Below are 19218 nucleotides of genomic sequence, written 5' to 3' on the forward strand. Positions count from 1 at the left end.
CAGATTTCAAGGACCTGGATTAATGCAAAACGGGAGACAGAGGAATTGGGAGAGGAAACCTGAGGCAGGGAGGAGGGAACTAGAAGGGGTAAAGCATAAGAGAGGAGAAAATAAAAAAGGTGGGTGGGGCCAGAGGGGTGGAAAAGGAAAATAACATTTAGAGTATTAAAAAAGACACTCAGAACTTTAAACATGCATATTTAAGTTTTGCAGGTGAATTCTGAGTGTCTGGCTTCAGTTCATCTTTTGCAGATTTTACTGGTACTTCCATTATAAAACCCTGCATCTGGAATTCCTTTCTTCTCTGCAGCAGCAGCAAGACTACCTAAATAGTCCCAAACATGTTCATAACACTTTTTAAATTGTCTTCTCACACACATGCAGAACAGCACCAGTAATAGGGCTAAAATCATCAGGTCAACCCATCTGCTGCAATCTACATTTTTACCATTTAAGTAACTTCATCTTTGCAAGAATGAGAACTTTTACAGGTCTGTCTGAATACTGTGTAATTAATCCTGACAGCAAGACTTGTCAATGTAGTTCAGACTGTTGGGAAGAAGGAAGGAGCAACAACAGAGTAACAACTTGCATAGCCTCTCCCACTTCTCTTTCTTAAGACTAAGAGAAACTGAGAATTATTATAAGCTTTATCATCTTCCGTTGTGATGCAAGTTTCTCTTTTCCTTACATTGCCAACTTTAGCAACCACCCAATATTCTGCATTGACAATAATTCTTTTCCTAAATGCAGAGGGAAAAATTATGTCACATATCTTAGCTTGCTTCTAGAAGGCACCTGCATACTGTAAGAAATTATACAGAAATCAGTGCAGGGTGGAATAAGAGCAGAATACTATACTGTTTCTGTACGTATTTTCAAGGCTAAGTTAAGGTGTAAATAGGGCTGCATTTTGAAGGAAATTTAAGATGAACTAAGGTAGGTTTTTTGCACAGAATAAGCAATTATTAGAACATGCCTTGAAATTATCACTAGACATCAGAACATTACCAGCCTAGTACTGACTGTGTTCCAAAAAGAAGATAATAGGACAGTTGGAAAAAGAAATGTTATTTAAGAAAATGAAACCAAGTGAGAAAATAAAAGTTATAACCAGCTAACCAGGAATGCTGAGAAACAATTGGACAGTCAGGTCTCTGTGGTCATTAACATACAATAAAGTAACAGTCAGGTATATAATTAGCATCATTCTAGTCAATCCTAGAGAAAATAGGCTGTCGCAGCCTCCACATCTTTAAATGGGGTCATTATTCGGGCTGACAAAATAACTGTGGTGACACAGAGGACTTTGGTAAGACATCTGGCTTTATCTTGCTCATCATTCTGATAAATGAGAATTTCAAAGAGGAGATGAGGAAAATCTGAACATGGCAAATTGTTAAATTCAACAGGCAATTCTAGTGGAGTATAAAAGGGATCATTCTGTATACAACTTTGTGTTCTTCTATAGCTTCATAAGCAGTTTAGTTATTTCACAGAAAATAAAAATTTAGACTGTTTTTGTGCTGACAAAAATATAGTGGAATAATCAGCTATGCGAGTGGGACATGAATAATGAAAAACAGCATTAACTGCCCAGAAATATACTTAGTTGGATGTCTTCCATTTTAACACAAACAACTGAAGCTTCAGTAAATTGCAGACTAGTAATTGCATTAAAGTAAAAACTCAGGAGAATGGCTTTAACAATAAAAACCCCAACAAAAAAACCCATGCTAGTTGCAGAGCCTAGAGCACAGAGTTGGTGCCTTGATGCTTGCCACTCTGTTGTATCATAACATCCTACCCTTACGATTCTGGTTGTTGGTAGAGCTGCAAAATAGTCCTTACCCTGCTTAAAACAAAATAATAAAGATTAACACATACAGAGTTTTTCCTATGTTTTAAACTAAGGTAGGACTAAGGAAGACTATGGAGTGCTCATACTAGCCTTCTATTAGCAAACATAAGTGGGTCCTGATTACAGCTGAACACAATCTCTCAGTGGAACTTTCTTGTTGAAACAGAAGTGCAATACATGGATATATATGCTTGACTAAAATATTGAGCAAAACTGTGAGGTAACAACAAGCATGCTTTTACGGTGACAAAATTGTCTGCAAAACTGAACGTTGAAAAAGAGTTCAGAACAAAAATCCAGAATGAATATCAGACTTACTCAGTTTGTAGTTAGCAGCCTGTTTCTACTGGCTAGCTTTCCTGAAAATCCTTTTGCAAAACTTTGTACCATGATTTTGCCTCAAGACTTACACTATGCTACACACATACACAGTAAAATCTTAGGGCAACAGGTGCCCACCTCAAGCCCAGTGCAAAGCAGCATTTTCCAAACTACTTCTGGAAAAGAAGATGCCACTGCATTAAACTGCAAAAACCTAGTCCTGATCATCTAACACTGGAATCAAGTAGGAATAAACATTTATAATAAAGGTGTTATAAAAATATGGTCCTGTTTTACATGCACAGTACAGCTGATCCATGCACACACACGGAATTAAACTTAGTGCCTCCATTACCCAGAGAACCCATGAGCTATGTTGGACACTCAGGTTGACTGACTAAGAGACCTCTTTATGTTAGCTGAGGAAAAATATTAAGAAATGCCTTGACTAGTCTAAGAACTTTACTTAAACAAGTCTTTTACCTTTGGGAAGAAGAGCAAACTCCTAAGTATAACTCAAAATAAAAAGGAAAAAAAACCCCACAATACCACTGGAGACTCTTAATGGTGAGAATGTTTCTCAAGGGAAAACAGATTCTTGAACAAAATCAAAGACAGTTAAATCTTGCAAGATGTTACAGCACAAACAAACCCCATAATTTCACAGAATCACAGAATCATTAGAGTTGGAAGGGACCTCTAGAGGTCTAGTCCAACTCTCCCACTGAAGCAGGATAAACTAGAGCAGGATTGCATCCAGGAAGGTTTTGGATATCTCTAGAGATGTAGACTCCACAACCTCCCTGAGCAGCCTGTTCCAGTGCCCTGTCACTCTCATTGTAAAGAAGTTTTTTCTTATGTTTAAATGGAACTTCCTATGTTCCAGCTTGTACCTGTTGCCCCTTGTTCTGACACTGGGAACTACTGAGAAGAGCCTGTCTCCATCTCCTTTGCACACACCCTTTAGATACTTGTATACATTGATTTCTGCAAGTAATTATATTTTTTCATTTCTGTTCTGCAGAGTTTCAGATTAAATTATCAAGATGGGCACTGCTAACCTGCAAATTTATAAAGCATCATCAGTACATCTGTGGGGAGCCAAGAGAGATAGTAACCAATCACACAGGAAATTTGCGGTTAAACCAGAAACTGAACTCTTGATTTCCTGAAATCCAGTACTGTACATTAACCACAAAAGCATCTTATTTGAAGGGGAGGAAACTCCCATAGTGAAGTTTAACATACAAAAGAGAAGTAGATGATTTGAACATGAACACTTGGATAAAAACCCATTTTGCTGAAGAAATGTAAAAGTTTACTTAAAAAAAAATGTTCTCTTTTTAAAAGGGAAGTTGTGCAGATGCTGCAGGCAAATGTCAATGGCCATGCTAAAAGTACACTTCCAGTGGCAAAAGTCCAACTTCACATAATTGTGAAGCAGCCACAAAATGGAACTGGTCCCTGAGGTTATTAGAAAAAGAAAGAGGCCACAATTACTTGCCTTACTATACAAGACAGTGCAGAACACATAAAGCAGCAAAGAGTAAGTAAAGATTGAATTCCAAAGACATTTATTTTCAAGTAATTTCTGAACATGGGCAAAATGGATAGGCTACTGTGGAGGAGCTAAGAATAAATCCTGTATGACAGTTTTCTGCTATTGCAGATCTCTGTGTTAAAAGTACTCATAGATAGCCCACTAAAACAGTACCGACACCCTTCAGGGATACTTAAGTAGTTCTTTCAGCCATTAGCTTTTAAGCTGTTGAATACCTTGCAAATGAAAGATGTGTTATATAAACAGGTAAAGCCTTATTTAATATTACCTTATTAAAAGGGGGGAAAAAACCCTATGAGAATTTTCTGAAGCAAAAGAGGCATTCTTTTCTCTTTGTCTCCTAATTTCAAAATAGCCTAGGTTAACAGAAGTGTTTCTGCACATTTTAGGTATGTCATGATTGATTTAGTCCTTGCTTAAGACTTTATTCTCCAGACATCTAGACAATTTGGGTCCAATTCTGCCATGCATACTACACAAAGGAAACCTAGAGCTAACTTGCAGACATTATGACTTTTTACATGGTTATTACAGTGCTTTCAAAGAGAATAGAAAATGACACAGGAAGGAAAAACAATTACAGGTGTCTCTCAAAGTATGCAGCAGAATCAACAAGAAATATAAAATAATTTTTAATATATATAAAATATGAAAAGAATACACAAGATTGATATGTTACAGCAGCTTAATGCCAGTCTCTTCCTCCCTCCCCTCTCCATGCCATCCCCCCCATCCCCATGATGTTATAGAAATTCCTCCTTACTGCACAGGGGAAAAGGAGCTCTGCCATACAGCTGTAGCCCACTGCTCTCGTAGTCTCACTGGTTTGGTTATCCAGGAACACAGAGTATTGCATTTGTCCACTTCTTCAACACTATGCAACTTGACAGATTTCACACAGATGGGCAAAAAATGTATTTATATGGTAGTAAAAAAATAAGGAGCCATGGCCTTTCATGTGAGAGTGACCAATCTGCTGCTGCTGCAATCTGTGGACCTTCAATAGAGGGCACAGGACTGAGATCCAAGTATTTTCAAATCATAGCATTATTTCTTCATAGATGTATTTAATTGCTACACTGTCACTGAGCCCTCAAGAACAGAAAGAGAATGGTTCTCTGCCTGACCTTTCCCTCTGAATTTTTCTAAATAATTAACCCACACCAGATGTAAGCATAATGCAAAACAGCTGTAGAACTTCATTTCTTTCTGTCTTCAAGCAGCAAAATCCATCCCTTAAAAGCTTGTCAAAACTAGAGGCAACATCTCTCCGAACTTGGTATGCAAACACACTTTTTAAAAAATTTATTTTATGTCAGCATCATTGCAGTTTTGCATTATTCTGCTCATTGCTCAAGATTATTTAAGAAGTATCTCTAATTATTATGAACGAAACCATCTTCCATAATACTTTAAAACCAGGTCTGCTCTTAAGCTGTACTGCCTCTCACAGAAAGAAAAATGGCTGTTTTTTTGAGACATAGGAGAGTTATTCTTTCCCCACCCATTCTAAAGCATAACAAATTAATCACAGTAATGATTCCAAAACATTTCCAGAAAATACTCAGTTTATCATCCTTGTCCACTTACAGAGATGTAATTCTGTAGAAAGTCTAAAATTGAGACCCTGAATAGGGTCCAACAAAAAATTTAATGCTAAAACTTGTTCAATAGATTCAGCGTTTAGCTGAAGTTTCAGTATATTTTCAGTCTTACGTATATATACTTGATCTTTTTAACAGACATTAAGTCCCCTGCCTTGGTTTAGGTTTCATCTTTAGTGCTGTAATTTAGATGTTCGTATGCTCTTATGAATGTCTACTGTGATTTAAGAGGTACTTGCAAATGCTGAGAGAAATTCAAACACCGTATTTTACCTTTGTCTATCTGATATGAAGCCCTGTACATATCAGCTAAGCAAATGAATACAACACCATCAGACATTCCAGGACAGAGTTTATGTTGCACTTTGTAGGCCAGTTGATCTTCAGTTTTCAAATATGAAAAAAATAAATGCAAGAGTTCTCTTTCAGAGCAGAATTATGCAAGTAAGGTTTAGTGACATAGCTCGCAAGATGGCAAACTGCTTTTCATTCAAGAAGGGCAGTATTCACATGAAGTACCCAGTTTTGAGTTGTTCCTTTACTTTCATTGCCTCTTTTTAAAGATTTAGAAATCTTTTTCCATTCAACACTAAAAGGTATCTCAAATAAAGTGTCAAAAGGTACCCTCCTACACCTGTTTCCTAGGTATTGGGCTAAAACTATAAGCCTTGCAGTAATGCAGGACAGGACACACATTTTGGAGCTATAGAAAAGAAAGCAGTAAATTCTTATTTTCTGGATAATTCACATTTACACTGCAGGATGTGAGCAGGGGTTATATAAGCTTAGTTATGCATGTCTCTGCAAAAAAAGTAGAAATTCCTTCAGCAAGGCTATGCCACTGTAGCTACATGAATTAACTCTAAACCTCCTAGAGTGGCATTTGTCCTGGTTTCAGCTGGGATAGAGCTCATTTTCTTCTTAGTAGATAGAATAGGGCTGTTTTGAATTTAGTATGGGTTGTGGTATGAGAAGTATGCTGATAATATGCTGATGCTTTTAGTTGTTGCTAAGAAATCAAGGACCTTTCAACTCTGTGTTTTTCTAGCATGGAGGAGCACAAAAAGCCAGAAGGGAACATCGGATCCAAAGTGGTCAATGGGATATTCCATATCATGCAAAGTAATGCTTAGTATATAGATGAGAGCTGGCTGGGAAGTCACTCGTTGCTCTTCTGGAATCAGTTTCAGGATCTCTCTCCTCCTGGATTGCTAGCCAGGGACATGCTGGGCATTGGTCAGTGGGTGGGGTGAGCAGTTGCACTGTGCATCACTTTTTGGTATATTATTATTACTATTATTATTATTTCATTTTATTTCAATTATTAGATTTTTTTATCTCAACCCACAAGTCTCTTCACCTTTACCTTTCTTATTCTCTCCCCTACTCCCTGGGGTAGCAAGGGAAAGTCAGCAAGTGGCTGCCTGGTATTTAGCAGCCTGCCAGGTTAAACCATAACAGAATTATAGCATTCAAAATGTTACCAGAAACAGGGGGTAAAACTAGTTAAAAACACTTAAAAATGTGACAGCATCTAGACCATCTCTGTGATGGAAGCACCCAAAACCACACAGGAGCTTATTAGGAATAAATATTTATTCCAAGAAACACTATTTAGCCCTCTGATAAATCAAAAAGAATACCACAGATTTGGATGTCGGTTGGGAACATTAATACACTACACCATGACTACTTAAGAATTCCTAAGCTTTTTTGACTAGTCTTAACATAGATACTGTTAACATAGATAATAATCACAATAATAAACCCATATGTGCATACTCAGAAAGAAAAGCCTCCCCTTCAGGTACCCAGAATCACTAGTCCAACAGGCACAAATCTCGCTCAAAGATATATCAGGAAAAAAACACGTCACTCACCAAAGATGAGGTCACTCAATCTCGGGAACTTTCCTTAGGGTAGGCTGCCTGGCAGACCCACTAGTCCAAGAGAAAACCCAACTGGCTTCTGGTTGGGCAACTCTTTTTGTAGACTAGGTCAGATCTGACCTGTGGTCATTCATTTGTTATTCTGCCTGGGTCAAGATGCTACTGGCTGGGGACCCTGTTCATTGTCAGAGGGTTCCCCCCTAGCAATCCCCAAATTCCCAACGAAAAACAGGTGTCACCCTGTCTGCTGGTAGTTTAAGGCCAGAAATCAGTCTCAGCACCACCCAGTCTGGCTGACAGTGGAGGGCTCATCAGGAGTTCTATTGCTATATCCAGAGAGCTTAACAGATAATGACTTTCATCACTGATGTGGGGGCAGGGGAGGCATGAGTGCTCTGCCACAATTTCTTAGTCCTCCAGATAAAAGGGAAATTTTGAAATGCAGAATGTGTTAGGAAGTGATGGGGAGCTACCACATACCAGTTTTACTTACTAACACTTCTCACAAGTCAGGATAGGTGACAAAGCTTAAAAATAGGTCTCCGCAACAGCTTTCCAGAAATGCCACATCTAACGAAGCAGGTGCCTGTTCCATGACTCAACCTTGAGGTTAACCATGCATGCAAAAAATACCACTGTACACAGACTGAAGACAAACCACAAACTAGAGCAAGACATTAACAGCACTTTTAATGTATCAATTTATTGCATATGTCAGTACATAAAAATAGAAAAGTGTTTTTTTGTAAAATTAATTTTATTGTAAAAACCAGACTAGAATGAGAATGTAAAAGTTTGCCACATTTAGCACATACACAGTAACATTTATGCTGTCTCTACAAAATTTAGCAATACTTCAGAAGACATTTTTGTTTCAACCATACATTAAAGGGAAATCAAATAAAAAGCTTGCATCATATCTTCAATGACTTGTTTCTGAATTCAAATCACAACTGATATTTAGAAGTTGAATATGCTATCTCTATTTACACTTCAGCAGGGTTTGACTCTAAATTATACAAGCAGGATGGCACTGTAAATTATTCTTAATGGGATACATCAGGCTGATCCCACTACATGCAAGAGGCACTGACTTTATATTTGGCAGAAGTGCCTCTAGCAAAATCACCTGTCATTAACAGAAATATAAATGTAATTCTCAAGAATGGAATTATGAAAGACAAAAGGAGGTACGTCTGCATCTTCTTGCTAATACAAGAGACCATACCCTGGACTCTCTATTCAGCCTTGCATTCGTCACTGTGAATATCCAATGTGATACAAATTATGAACTTAGAGATGCTAATATGCATATTTTGTATAGTTAATCCATCTGCTCTTCAACTGAGAGATTGTCCATAGCCTATCAAATGTATTTGTGCTCTATTTCTAATTTTACCTGAGAAATGGACATGAGGGCAGCTATAACCAGTTAACATTTCTTTTGATGAAAGCACAGCTTATCTCTGCATTTCAGTTTAGAATGTAAACTTGGATTAGCAGGAAGCCTGAAGTATTTCCATTAATTAAAACCACATACACATGTACACACACAAGGTCTTACCCCGGATGTTTCCTCACAAGGATTCTACTGTTACAGCTGTTCCAGTTCAACCCCCGACCTTCCTGTTCTTTTTTTTTTTTTCCTTAAACTTAAAAATTTCCTCTTATAAAAGTGACATTCCTTTAATAAGCATATTTAAACCAAGAGGCTTTCTTACAAACCTGTGAAAATAACTTCCTCTTCTAAAACTAGAAATTTATATATACAGCACAAATTCTTGGAATAATGTAAACACAAAGAACTGTTAAGGGAACACATATAATGGTATTGAGCAGAATAAATGTAACAGTATTATAATATACCTTTTGGCAATTTAAAGTTGTTATTACTGCTACATTACTTAGTTCACTGTCTAAAAATGGCTTTTAGCAGCAGGTCACTATGAGTTTCCATCACACAAACCATTAAATAAAAATGAATCTTGACTTGTCGAAACAAGTTTTTTCCTCCTTCTCCCTCCTTTAAAAAGATCATACGCACAGCAGAGGAATATTGCACAAAAAAATAATTTCCTACTTTTTCTTTTTTTTTTTTTTTAGTGAATTTCATAGCCAACACAATGAAAAATAGAATGATAATAGACACTCATTCACAAGTGTATGCACCTAGTCCATTAAGGGAGAAGTAAAAATGTGCACATGGAAGAAACCACGTTAAATGTAAAAGATGCATATATGTGACAATTGTGCCTTCTCATACCCAATACTTGCAAAAACAGGCAAAGTTTCATCTTTATGTCCTGCAGACAACATGGTGAAATGATATGGCTTGATAATCAAATATAATGTTTAGATACAGTCTACTTTAAACAGCTCCAGATTGTCACAATCTAATGCCACACATTTGACTTCCACTTGCCAACGTGTGCTCAAATAAGAATACTTCGTTATTACGTGAGTGACACATAATACAGGGGCTCTTTTTGTTTGAGGTGTGTGTTTGTCTTTGATTGGCAGGGAGCGGGGTAAGAAGTTGTGTTACTTTAGAAATCAACATTTTATAGAAAATTGTATTTAATAGTGAGTTATGACAACTTCTGGAACAATTACTTCCTTTCTCTTCATTCTATCTCCAACAAGTAATGTATTCTTTTGGCTTTACCAATTTGTTTTAGAAAAGCAGTATTTGCCCACATGTCTTCCTTCTCTCTCCCCAGCTTAATTCTAAAGGAATGTGAAGTAGCTGAAACAATATATGCAAAAAGTTCACATTAGCATTTTGGAATACATCAGGAAAAGGGAATGCTATGCTATATTTATTAACTCCCTTCTGCTATATAAACAAAACCCCTCAATCAAACTTCACCACAATACTTTCCCCACCCACCTCTCCCCCAAAAATACCAGCTTTGGAAGGCTGAGGAAATGAGTTATAGTTTCATTCAGATTTAAAACTATGCTCTCTCTACAATTACTTTAGGCTTATAGATCCAAAAAGCTCTACAGGTTTTTCAATCAGTTCTAAGAAAACCTTAATAATAGTATGACAAAAAATACTTACCAGAGAAAGCAGCAACTTCTGGTATGTATGTGTTTACTTAAATAAAAAAAATGACATTTAAGTAAAGATGTATCACCCTACCTATAAAATGCTGGCAACTACCATGTGTACATAAGACCTCGAAGTCCCTGTAACACATTTTAGCAGGCATAACCAGACAACTTAAGCAGAAGCCTTAAATACAACTGTCCATCAGGAAACAGATTTTAAGTGTGTACTAAGATGCCTTTCTGAATTGGGACAACAAGGTAAAAAAGTCTATTTAAAAAAAAAAATCAATCCAAAGGGCAATTGCACAGGTTGTGTGGAAGATTTTCCAGTTTGTTCTTCAAATAAAAATATTTTGAAGAGGCAAAGTATCACCTGCAGCAAATAAGAAATTAAATCTGTAGAAGAGATTTTAAAAGCCCCACACTCCATACAACTTTGATATGACAATGTAGGATAAGGACTTCTAAAATCAAACAAAACAAAACAAAGAAACCAAATGCCAACATTCAGTCATAATCAAACTCTGAGTACTGCTGGCTCTGAAATGGTTATACTAGCTTCAAAAATCATAGAATGTTAGGGGTTGGAAAGGACCTCTAGAGATCATCTAGTCTAAGCCCCCCTGCCACAGCAGGACCACCTAGGGTAGGCCACACAGGAATGCATCCACGCAGGTTTTGAGTCTCCAGAGGAGACTCCACAACCTCTCTGAGCAGCCTGTTCTGGTACTCAGTTACCCACAGAGTAAATGCTGGGGTGGAACTTCCTATGTTCTAGCTCATACCCATTGTTCCTTACGCTATCACCAAAAAGAGACTGCCCCTTCCTCTTGACACCCACCCCTCAGGTATTTATAGACCCCTCTCAACCTTCCCAAGACTAAACAGCCCCAGGTCTCTCAGCCTTTCTTCCTAAGAGAGATGTTCAAGTCCCTTAATCATCCTCATAGCTCTCCATTGGACTCTCTCCAGTAGATCCCTGTCTCGCTTGAACTGGGGAGCTAAAGTCAAACACAGTGTTCCACATGTGGTCTCACCAGGGCAGAGCAGAGGGGGAGGAGAACCTCCCTAGACCTGCTAGATCCCAGCAGAGCTAAAGAAAAGTAACTGCTGACATTTAGTCTACTTCCAGGTGGTACAACAGAACGGCAGCACTTTCTACAAACATGTTAAAATAAATTATGTCTCTTTTAATCTAACTAAGCTGAGGTCTACCAATTTTAATGCATTTATTTAATTTAAAATTTATTATCCTTAATCCTTGATTGTATTACCCTTACTGTAACAACTGTATACACGAATCTCTAATCATGTGATCACTGGTAATTATTCGGATTTGTTTCTTTTAGAGGTATAAGGGCACATTTAACTATACCAGCCTAAAAAATCAAACACAAATGCACTTCACCTTGTATGACACTCCTTCCAACACCACCCACTCTGCCATAGGAAATCCCACCTCAAATGCACAAGCATACTAATACCAACAGATAGTTTGACTGCATGTTAGTGAAGAGAGCTTGGAGCGGAATGGAGTACAGATCACATTGCTCCCTTTTTGAAGGGTTACTTCTATGAAAAAATAGCCTGGGCAAAATCCTGAAGCCGTGGTGTTTGAGCACATACAAATTCCTGGGCATTGTAATACAAACGGTAAAACAAAAACAGTGCAAGCATCTTTTCCTCTTCAGCTGCAGTTTGAAATATATACGTATGCATAACCACAAAAACCAGTAATAACCCAAGACAGTATACCTGCAAGTATACTCTACTGTTAATGTAACATTATTTAGCATATTAAAGACTTCCCACCTTGCATAATATAAAATTTCAAGGAATCAAACACTAACCTCATGCATGGCATACTTTAAATAAACTCGAAGAGAAACGACAAATCATTGTGCTAACCCTGACTGTCCAAAAAGCTCACACATACAGCAGTGAATACTGAAGAGCCTTCTGTTGTTCTAGACTAATACATTCTGTACTACTTTTGTAGCAAGTTCCTTTAATAGCATCTGTTGTACATATCAAACAAAGGGAATATATGGACAGAGATACCAAAGAAGTATGAGAAAGACATAAAATGGTTCATTTACAATGCTGCAAATGTAAAAATTATCTGGAACATCTCAATAAAGCATCAGACCTTTCAAAGTTTAATTTCACTCTTTAGGCAAGTACAGACATGACATACATTTAAAAATGGACATTCTTTTACCACTTTTCACAAATCAAGGTACAGTGCAGGTAGTCCTCCCACCCCAAGGAAGAATATCAATTATATTATTGTTACATTAGATGATGTTTTCGCCATTTCTTCAGGGGAGTGGCTCTTTATTACTTCTTTGATGAACTGTTCAAGTGCAGTGAAATAACCCTGGCACTGCCAAGTGTCATTATGAGTTCCATCAGGAAATATCGCCAATCTCTTAGTCCGAGCTGGGGATAATTCATAAAGTTGCTTCATCATAACTGGTGGAATTAACTGGTCAGACAACCCAGAGATGAAGAGGGAAGGCATTCTGCACTGAGAGATTTTTCTGTAGGACAGAAATTTATTTTTGTAGCACCATAAAGGAAGATACCTCATTGGAAAGAAAGAAAACAAAGTGCTGGCCATGTATGGGATGCTAAGAAAGGTGTTCTCCACCACAATGGCAGAAATCCTATGGGAATTTTCAGAAGCTAAGTGAATAGCTACTGCTCCCCCCAAGGAACGGCCAAAAAGAAAAATTTTCGTTTTGTCAAGATCAGACCGAGTCATCACATAGTCTAACACAGCCTCAGAATCTAAGTACAAACCTTCTTCACTTGCTTCTCCTTCACTTTTTCCATACCCTCTATAATCAACAAGAATTAAGTTTACTTTCAGGTTTACCAACATTAACAAAGCATTTGGCAACCTGTGGCCTATGTTGCCTGCATTCCCGTGAAAGTAAATGATGGTTGGAGAGTATGCTGCATTGTCCCCTGTATATCTCAGCAGAATAAGATTGAGAAGAACTCCATCTTTGGTCTTGATGAAGATATTTTCATGTGGTATACCAGTAGGCATAGGAACATAAAGGCGTGATGAAGAGGGCTGTTCAGGAAAGTAAAGCAGCACATCCTGGAATTTATATAGTATACCTGCTATTGATACAAATATTAATACAAGTAGTATAATGCCTCCATACAAGTGAAAAGTTACTATCAAGGGTAAAAGACAAATACGGCAGAGACTCCAAGACCAGGAAGCCAAAGCTAGCAGCCATCTTTTAACAAAGTTCCAAAGCATCCATGACTTTTCCATTGTAGAAGTCAGTGATCTTTTACTCCAAGTAAATCCTGTAAAAAAATCCAAACATATACGTATAAATATAGGGGAACGAAAAAGGAAGCAATTTAAGCATTCATGGTAAGTCAATACATCCAATCAAACTCCCTTTGAATTTTTGGAAAACATTCAATTCTGTAAAACAAGCAGAAAAGCAATTATAACAAAATGGCTATAGAACTCTTCAAAATCCCATTTACATGGGCAAGGTCCACAAGTAAGTAGCACTAGAAAAACGGTCATCTGGGACCATAACTTACGTTTTCCCTCATTCATCCCTAACGATCAACAGAACTACCATACAAACCGTGTCACCAGTTTGTCAAAGCTTCTCATGTAATTCTCAAATCCAGAGAACTCACCAAAAAATAGCCCTCTATGTTGCTACTGCTTAAGGCTAAAAGGAGCATTCAATCAGCCTATGCACTTCACTCTGCAACCAGCAGAGGCTCACAATGCATGCTGAATCTCCTATGCTTAGTAGTGGTTTAGAGTCTTCATCAACTGTGATTAACGAGCAATATATAAACTTGTCAGAAGACAGACAGCCCTCTACAATAGGATACCACACTTCAGTTATATTTATGACAGCTGTTTTGCTATATTTGGATTGGTTCTGATTTACAATGATAGCTTTCCACTATCAGATCAGTAATCCATATTCAATCTTTAGCTGAATGAGAAATTGCATGATCATACAGGACCACTGAAAGCAGTCAGCTAACTACACTATTCTCTGTTCAATGAAAAACACAACAGCTGAAAATTCCAAATACACTTTCTGGAAGTGATAATACAAGTTCACTTGTTTATGAGTGCTCTAAGTTACATAGCAGATAATAATTACAGTTTAGACACGCTCAAAAATTATAACCTCCTATAATGATGTAGTGCAGTAAGAAGTTGAATTATCTCCAGAGGAGTGTCACATGCACCAGCCATCCTGATAGGATCAAGTGATAAAAACAGCCATAGCCTTTGCACTCCATAAATAAGGCATGCACACATTGTAACAAGAAACTCCATCTCTTTTATGCAGACAATTATATATCAAGCGGAAAAAAATTTTGTTACATCTTAAGATTCAGATATTAACCAAAGGCAACAAGAAATTAAGCTTTTTACATAGAGTATCTGCTCCAAATACGCAGAACTGGTGAAATATAAAGTAGTCTGGACAGCAATTATTCAAACTTTGTTCTCCGACATTATTTATGTTCACTATCCATATACAAGTATGCACAAGTATTATATATTATCTACATGAAAATTTAATTATTGTGATCCATTTCTCTAGTAAGGAAGTTACAGTAATTAGGATAAACAAAGTAAGTAATTTGTAAGAGATCTCCGCAATGAAGCTGAATGATCTTTAGATGATCTTTAAGGTCCCTTCCAACTCAAACCATTCTATGACTATGAAAGTGCTACAGTACTGAGATATTGCTGCTATGTGATTACTTCTAATACATACATATAGGTATACATAAAAACTCCGCTACTAGAGATGCAGAACCAATGCATCCTGCAACTAGAACTCAACATATGGTAGTTAGCAGGAAGGGTAAACTATACAGGCACAAATGTTCCTTACTCACCTACATATTTAAGTAAAGCTGACTACTCTGCACTAATGTTCAACCACATGACTACTAAGTTTTCCTCCCAGATACATGAAACTTCTAGTTCTGCCTGTTCCCAGACTTGAATCAGACCATGTCTCTTACTTCATGTCTTACTGCAAGATTTGTTAGCTAGAGAACTAAGAGACAAGTTTGTCCTAGGTTCTTACCTGCCTCCTTCCATTACCAATTAAGAGATCCCTAGAAAGGAAAATGATTGTTTCTCAAACAAGCACACAGGCCTATAAAAGGCTGTAAACTAAGCCAATACAAGCTTATTCCCACTAAAGCTACAAACCAGGCTTTCTGTGGAGTACAAAGTAGCAGGCCTTACCCACGTTATCTGGTTTGATCTCAACAGTAGAGGATGACACAAGCACAATCACACTTCCACAAAAAGGATATAAATTAGAAGTATCAACTAAAACAATTTTCAGTGAATGATAAGGTGTTCCTCAACAGAAGTGTGTAAAATTTGAGACTGCTCAGCATACAAGACTCCACACAACCACCTCCCTCCCTGCCCCACCTCTCTTTTTGCTCTTCATATCCCATTAGAGTTGTGCTGAGCAGGAACTTGTAAGCCTTTCAAAGAGTTTGCATTATAACATCTTATGATGCAAAACCTCTGTGTTGAACTATGAAGAGCACATATTGCAATTCTCCTGTATCTCCAACTTTTGTGACCAATACTCCAGAAAAATCAGGGAAAGGGTAGGAAACAGGGAATGAAAGGGAGAATGTGAGCTGGTCAACCTGTGGAACAGAGTGGACCCACCACATGGACAAGCCTGTTCCTCTTTCTAGACAAGATTACTTCTGTTCCTAGACTAAAAGAACCACTTACAGACTTGCTCCATAACTGCCTGATGTCCCAGTTAAGGCAAGAAGTATGGACTCCTGTATGTCTTCTAAAAGAGAACTTTTTAATCAATTTCTGTCACCTGCAAATATGACTAGTTAAATTATTTTTTTAACAGCTCACTTTAACAGGATTATCTCGGTTATATGGCATTCTACCGTTACAAGTATCACAACTCTACAGGGAGGTGACATGCAATATCATTAATGTATGACAGATGGACACACTGGAACCAAGGGAAGTCAGCAATTTGTCCAAAGATCTTCTGTTTCAGCCAGGGAAGCAAGGTTTCTCTACAGATTTCCTTTTAAAGTCTCCTGGATAAAATATTAGCCCTTTGGAAATCATTATTAATTGACTATAAGAACCTTGGGTTTTTTTAAGAAACAGCACCACTATATTTAAAGTAATTGTCATAACTTTGCCAATGTTGAGGTTTTCCTATAACAAGAAGTCACATCCCACTTTACAGCATATACAGAAACAGTATTCTATAACAGCTGATTACTTAAACTAAGCTAGACTGTGAAAACAAGCATAAGGGCGATTTTTTTGTTCTTCAAACTTGTCATAAAGGTCAATGGCTGCAATAAGTATAGAGCCAGCAAGAGCAGACTCAAGAGTTTTATCTGGCATATGTTTTCCTAGAAAATACTATATGAACTGTTTTTGTTCTTAGCTATTCTTGCTAAGAGTAAACTTGTGGGAGGTAGTTCTCCCCTCTACTCCATGCTTTTGAAACTCCACCTAAAATACTGTGTCCAGCTCTGCAGCCCCTAACATAAGGAGGATATAGAGTGCTTGGAGCAAGTCCAGAGGAGAGCCACAATGATCAGAGGGCTGGAGCACGTCTCCTACAAGGACAGCCTGAAAGAGTTGGGGTTGTTCAGCATGGAGAAGAAAAGTCTCTGAGGAGACTGTATAGTGGCCTTTCAGTACCTGAAGGGGCTACAGGAAAGCTGGGAAGGGACTTTTTACAACGGTGTGTAGTCACAGAATAAGGGGAAATAGCTTTAAACTGGAAGAGGGGAGATTTAGGTTAAGACAGGAGGAAGCAGTTCTTCACTATGTGGGTGGTAAGATGCTGGGAAAAGTTGTCTAGGGATGTTGTGGCTGGTCCCTCCCTAGAAGTGTTCAATACTGATAACTGATAGTTATATATATATAATACTGATAACTGATAGCGTTCCCCTGATAACTCTGCATTAGAAAGGCTAGTTTTCATGAAGATGCTGGTAAAGAGTCAAGTAGAAGACAACATTGAAATCCATAGCTCATTCGTGGAAAGCATGAACGCAGGACAGCAGCATAACCCAGTTCAACTGTGCCTTTGGCTTAAAGGCCATTAAAGACTAGTGCAGCTTACACAGCCATGGAACCATACTGCCTCTCAAAACAAAATGAAATTTGGAAGTGTGAGTTTCAATTCTATGCCACAGAGACATACACGTATGTAAATACACATGCACATCTTGTATTTGCCACAAATTCTATTGTACGTTTTGACGTGGTCTGCATTTTTGATACTAAAAAGTGCTATTTTCACACACTAATTACATTATAAAACATTTACCTTTGGATGTGATGATTTCCCAGGCCTCATCTTTGCCTGAAAGACAATTCCATTTATGAACTTTGAGTACAATTGTTTTCAAATTACATACATAATAATTTTATTTGAAATAACTGAAGACAAATAGCAAAGGGCTAACAGCCAGTACCCTGCAGAAATTATATCTGCTTAACTAATGGAACCATGAATATCATGTTCATGATCCTCTCGTCAAGTTTAGCTCTTGTTTGAAACATACAATAAATACCTGAAAACATCACCTTATAATGAAGTTCAAGAATCACACTTGAATGACTTGTGCTTCATATGTACAACACAGAGCAGAGAACATACACAGTGCATAAAATAAAGTTTTGATAGATTTACATTGCCTCCTTAAAGCTAACTTTTAGTATAGGAACAGCCTTAAAGTCAGTGCTAAGAAATGCATTCAGGTGTTTATTGGCTGCTTTCTCATTAGAAAATTTAAAAAAAATAAGTCAGTTCTAACACTCACTGCAATCCTCGAGATTCCAGTTTCAAAACAAACAAAGTGAGGTATTTCTTAAGAACACACACAAAAAAAAAATCTGAAGACATCTATTTCTTTCTACTGCATCACTTTCTCCTACACTCCACCTCCTCCAGAGACAGACAAGATTTACACAAGATTCACATTTACTTATATTTATTCAGAAGGCTTATATAAGTAGAAATACTAAGTCACCAGCTGTAGAAAAACATAGTTTCAGAATGGGAGCTAATCTGGAAGAAAATCTGTAAGTCTAGAAAGAATAGGAAAAATACACTTCCTTAGTACTAAACTCTTAGAGACTCTTACTTAGAAAAACAAACAAACAAACAAAAAGTTAGAAAAGTAGCTACTTCTAGCCAAGGAAAAAAGCTGAGTAAGAACCACAACGTGGCAGACATTTAAGTGCTCTGCCTTTTAAAACCAGCAAGTCACTTCTACTTTTTTCACATAGCAAACTTCCACAGCTCTGCATCATGTCTCACATATTCATAATTGAAAGTGTTTTCTCCCTAAGTCTTATTACACTTCCCCTCCCAACTGACAAATCTTTATTAACCTTAGAAGTACATCTTGATCAAAGCGATTACTGAATAAAAAAAAAACCCAAACAAAACGACAACAAAGCAAGGACGACTACCAGATCAGAGCCTTTTTAGGGAGCCTGATCTTCTAAAAACCTATTACTTCTCAAGCATATTAAATTATTTCCGTTTTTACTTAGCAGAAACACCCTGCTCAGCCTTCTCAATATACTCACTTGGCACCTTAAGCAACGTTTAAGTTACCACCTGCCCCACCTTCCACAAGCACCCCCATACGCAGACACCGTTCCGCAGGGAACAAACAGCAGAGACAAACGAAACACGGGAGCAGGATCTCGCAGCCAAGACGCAAAAGCTCTCCCAGGGCCCCGCAGGAAGGAAAGGCACCTGGGGAAACCCAGCATTCCCTCGGGAGAGACCTCCCGCGAGGCGGGCACGGAACCGCACACCCAGACGGGACGGCGCCCGCCCTGCCCGCCCAGGGACCCGCCTCCCT

At 37.8% G+C, this 19218-nt stretch overlaps 1 protein-coding gene across 1 annotated transcript; it reads right to left on the minus strand.

Moving 5' to 3' along the window:
* Nucleotides 1-12198: 12198 nt before the first annotated feature.
* ABHD13 (abhydrolase domain containing 13) lies at nucleotides 12199-17696 on the minus strand. The gene is made up of 2 exons (XM_009997925.1): nucleotides 17667-17696; nucleotides 12199-13620 (listed from the first exon to the last, which is right to left on the minus strand). The coding sequence occupies exon 2, from the start codon at nucleotides 13583-13585 to the stop codon at nucleotides 12572-12574; it is 1014 nt and encodes a 337-aa protein (XP_009996227.1). The 5' UTR covers nucleotides 13586-13620; nucleotides 17667-17696; the 3' UTR covers nucleotides 12199-12571.
* Between the last annotated feature and the right edge of the window lie 1522 nt (nucleotides 17697-19218).

The sequence above is a fragment of the Chaetura pelagica genome, unplaced genomic scaffold (assembly GCF_000747805.2).
Source record: "Chaetura pelagica isolate M959 unplaced genomic scaffold, ChaPel_1.0 scaffold123, whole genome shotgun sequence".
Taxonomy (NCBI): Eukaryota; Metazoa; Chordata; class Aves; order Apodiformes; family Apodidae; genus Chaetura; species Chaetura pelagica.

What these genes read in the sequence shown, in the direction of transcription:
- ABHD13 (XM_009997925.1), bottom strand. Translation starts at nt 13,585, where the DNA reads ATGGAAAAGTCATGGATGCTTTGGAACTTTGTTAAAAGATGGCTGCTA.